This window comes from Mus pahari, chromosome 22, assembly GCF_900095145.1.
Source record: "Mus pahari chromosome 22, PAHARI_EIJ_v1.1, whole genome shotgun sequence".
NCBI lineage: Eukaryota > Metazoa > Chordata > Mammalia > Rodentia > Muridae > Mus > Mus pahari.
In genome coordinates this window covers 15762548-15767137 of record NC_034611.1, presented here as the reverse complement: position 1 = coordinate 15767137, position 4590 = coordinate 15762548, and the positions used below count along the sequence as shown (strand labels likewise).

Genomic DNA, 4590 nt, shown 5'->3' with positions numbered 1-4590 from the left:
TCTCTCTCTCTCTCTCTCTCTCTCTCTCTCTCAATAGTTTTGGTGCCAGAGATCAAACCTTATATAGTTCTCAATCTAAATGTTCATTGTAAAATGTTATGTATAATTCTTCACTTTATAAAATATAATAATTCATTAAATATGAGTTTATGAGTAGTGAGTACATAATATTCTAGTGTTAATTTTCTGTATAATAAACCTGAACAAACGTCTTTTTCCATTTTGAAGTAAGGTCAGGCTCTAGCCCAGGCCAACAAGAATGGGTATGCAGCTGGGACTGGCCACAACCTGGCAAGAGGCTGATGATCTTGAAATTCTGTTCTTCCTGCCTCTAGTGCTTGGAAGGCAGGTGTGGGCCACCAGGCTAGGATGGTAAGGCTGGAGACGGAACTTAAGGGCTCCTTAGTAAGTCACAGAAAACTATCAACTAAAGCACACTATTCCTGCTGCAGCACCTCAGTTTTTACTCATACAGACAGAGCCTCTTAAAAGTGTGAGGTAAAGATGTGTCAACTGCGTTCTCCAATCAGCAATACTTTACAGGTTCTCTTCTGAAGCCATAAGACTGGAAGCAGAAATGAACCCCCCCCACCACCACCCACCCACACACCGAGAACAGGAAAAAGAACCCTGAAACCCTGAAAAAGGGGACTAGTGGAGAGGGGGGCAGTGTGTGCAGTTTGAATATATAACGCATATGCTCAAAGCAGTATGCATTATATCCTTACAAGAAAATGGCCTTATGTAACCCTACATACCAAAACTGAAGCAGAAAACATGGTACAGCAGTGAGACACACACGTCCCAGAGTGCGTGGTTGGAACCACCACTAGTGCTAGTTCTGGAAATCCTCTAGCTCAATCATTCCTTGTGCAAATTACAGTGATTTCAAAATGGAATGATAAGTATCCACACATTACATTTAAATTTTAATGAATTTAAAAATTTGTTTTTCATCATGTGTGTGTGCCTATGTGGCTATGTGTGCGCATGTGTAGGTGCCCATGGATGCCTGGAACTGGAGTTACAGGTAGCTGTGAACTGCATGGCATGGGTGTGGGGAGCCAAAGTCAGGCCCTCTGTAAGAGCAGTGTGTTTAAAGAACTGTTATCAAGAGATCTTAACGTGTGGGAGAAGTACTGACCTCCGGGTACTGGCTACTAACATTATGCGGGCTGTACGCCCACTTACAGCAGGAAAGTCATCATAACTCAGACTGCAGTTTTTACTTTACAAGCTATCTTGATTTCTTATTCTCCAAAAAAATGTCATTTTGAGTAAAGAAGTGTTTTTCTCACTAGGGGAACTTTACCTTCCAAGTTTTTGCCCTTCTCCACTAAAAGCCTTGAATCNCAATCTGGGTTTTATGTACTCCTGGTCTTGATGATCCTCCATATCCAGGTTCACCTGGCTGCCATGGACCAGTCGCTGGAGCTCCAGGGGAATCTCTCTTAAAAGGAGAGAAGGAAGGTTTTAGTAAGATTGTTAAAAATCATACTATTCCACTGAGACAAGTATAATTAAATCATGAGTGACATGCTAATATAAAATTTGTCATGGTGATTTGGGGGTTCACATAGATTTTGTCACACTTTTCTAACTTTGAGAATTTATTTGTCTGAGTGTTTTCTTTTTTTTTTTTTTAACAATTTTTTATTAGATATTTTCTTCATTTACATTTCAAATGCTATTCTGAAAGTCGCCTATACCCTCTTCCTGCCCTGCTCCCCAACCCACCCACTCCTGCTTCCTGGCCCTGGCAATCCCCTGTATTGGGGCATATAATCTTTGCAAGACCAAGGGCCTCTCCTCCCAATGATGGCCAATTAGGCCATCTTCTGCTACATATGCAGCTAGAGACATAAGCTCTGGGGGTGCTGGTTAGTTCATACTGCTGTTCCACCTACAAGGTTACAGACCCCTTCAGCTCCTTGGGTAATTTCTCTAGCTCCTCTATTGGAGGCCCTGTGTTCCATCCAATAGATGACTGTGAGCATCCACTTCTGTGTTTGCCAGGTACTGGCATAGCCTCACTAGAGTCAGCTATATCAGAGTCCTGTCAGCAAAATTTTGCTGGCATATGCAAAAGTGTCTGCGTGTGGAGGTTGATTATGGGATGGATTCCCGGATGGGGCAGTCTCTGCATACTCCTTCCTTCTGTCTCAGCTTCAAACTTTGTCTCCGTAACTCCTTCCTTGGGTATTTTGTTCCCCACTGAGTGTTTTCTCTGTTTGTCTAAGCACCATGTGCATACTGGTGTCCTTGAGGGATGAAGCTCCTGGGACTGGAGTTCTAGATGGCTATAAAGCACCACGTGAATGTCAGGAAGGAACTGGATTTCATGATGGCATGTGCGTACACACACGTCATCTGTATACACACGTTTCTCCTGGTGTCTCTCCCCCAACACGCTCCTCCTGGCCCTTCTCTTCTTTACTGCCATAGACGGCCTCCCTTTTCTCATCTCCCATGTACTGGTCAAACTCTCCTTTCCGATTTTAATATTCTTCTTCCCTTTTCACAACCTCCTTCCTAGATTCTATATACTCATATAGAAACATGTATATATCTACTCATATGTATAAAATCTTCAATCTAGATGATGCATATGAGAGAAAACACGTGGTGAGTGAGCCTGGCTGATATTACCTAACTGTTCACAGATTGAATTATATTTACCACACTTCCTTAGTACATCCATCTGTTAATGAACATCTAGGCTGGTCCAATCTCTGGGCTATTGTGAACAGTGAATCAATAAACATGGGTGTACAAGTATTTCTATGGTATGTTACCTTAGAGTTCTTTAGGAAAACATGTAGCTATATAGATTCACATACCCACCAACAGTGGGTAAGTAAGTGTTCTTCATTTTTTACATCTTTGCACTCATCACAGTGAAAAGGTTCTACACTGTACAGACATCTTGTCTTATACAAGGACTTGTCATGGGGTACATAGAATCTCCATACCTCGCTGCAAATATTTATTTCTAACTCTATCCTAGAGGGAACTAGAAACTGATCAAGGTATTTTTGATTATCAGGTAACAGGTAAAAACCACTATACTTCAGTGTCAAGGGCAGAGGCTATGGAATACATGGCTATGGAAGACTGGTCTTGTCCACCAAGGACAGTACCACAGCTACACCAATCAGCATGTGCCCGAGATTCACACGGGGAACCTAAGTCTATTCTGTCATACAAATAAGTAGAAAGCACTAAGCACTTGTGGAGGTTTCATTTGATTTTTTTAATACTTTGCCATTCCAGGAATATATTTATTGTTTAATCTACCAAGTCCTAGAATGAGTATCACTAACAGTAATTAAGCAGAAAATTCCATACACTTCATTATGGTCATTTTCTGCTTGTTACATTTACATAAAAAGTGCTAGATTGATGAATCAAGCCATATATATATATATATATATATATATATATATATATATATGCTGGAATATGAATTTATATTAAAGAAATAATGTAAATATCACTGACAGACATTTTTAACTTACAGAAAGTTACTTCTCTCTATTTAATATATGTAAGGTAGGATATTTTGGAGAAGTGATGTGTATAAGCGGATTATACTACCTAATACTTGCTCTTGAAGACCAGTAAAGACAGTATCCAGAGAGAACCTCAAACTGATATTCTTCCCAGAAAGGAGACTGCTCACTGTTTGGACTTGACATTATGTAAGCCCAATGAATGTCCTACTTGACTGAAAATTATCTCTAGCAAATAATTACCATTTTCTTCTATTACCTTGAACCTAGAGCGTGAGTTTGAACAATGCTGGTTTTCATGTATTACTCAAATATGTCCATTGCCCCGTTACTCTTAGTTTTCAACTGTACACTGTCTTAACTGCTATATCCAAGTTCTTGCCACCAATGACTTCAGCACTCCACTGATCGCATTTCATACCTTTGGTATCCTTACAGTATCTATGCAGATTTAAGTTAAAAATTAGATTTACACACTCACTTTCTACAATGTCTTTCTTTCAGAGTTCCTTTGTTTCAAAGGATTTTATCCCTAGCCCATTTTAGCCACTCTCCTAGGGCATGTTTCATTAAAGGGGCTCTCCCTTCTGTTTCTTGGTGGAATGCTGGAGTCTTGGTTTGTGCTGAAAGAGATAAGGAGGCAAGGAATAAAGGGTGTGGTGCCCTCAGGGAGACCCCACCCAGCTAAGCTTGACACTTGTGAAAAGAAAAGGCCTAAGGAATTATCTGTTCCTAAAGAGCCAAAGTAATTCCAGGAGGGGCCATGGTTCTACCCCAAGCAGGCAGAATTTGAGAGCTCTGGCCATAGGGTGCCGGGTTTACAGTACAAAGGATACAGGAGTAAAGGGTTATGAAAAGCTGCTGCGGACAGGTGAGAGGCAGGGGATTCCCTCAGTGCAGACCCAGAGAGGATACTACATGAGACTGTGAAATGATGCTTGGGTTATTCTATTTTAGAGGCCCCAAGATGTTGGAGATGGTAGAACCATGGGATATCTGTCAGAATATTGTCTATACAGGGAAAGGAACCAAGGAGCGAGCGAGCGAGAGAGAGAGAGAGAGAGAGAGAGGGAGAGAG

General features: G+C 41.1%; 1 protein-coding gene across 1 annotated transcript in view; it reads right to left on the bottom strand.

Annotated features, from left to right (window-relative positions):
- The window catches only part of Ubxn2b (UBX domain protein 2B), a 25891-nt gene that overhangs the window by 6558 nt on the left and 14743 nt on the right, over positions 1–4590 (bottom strand). The window contains exon 6 of the mRNA XM_021222326.1: positions 1313–1450. Coding sequence (XP_021077985.1) covers positions 1313–1450 — 138 coding nt within the window. The remainder of the gene's footprint in view (positions 1–1312; positions 1451–4590) is intronic.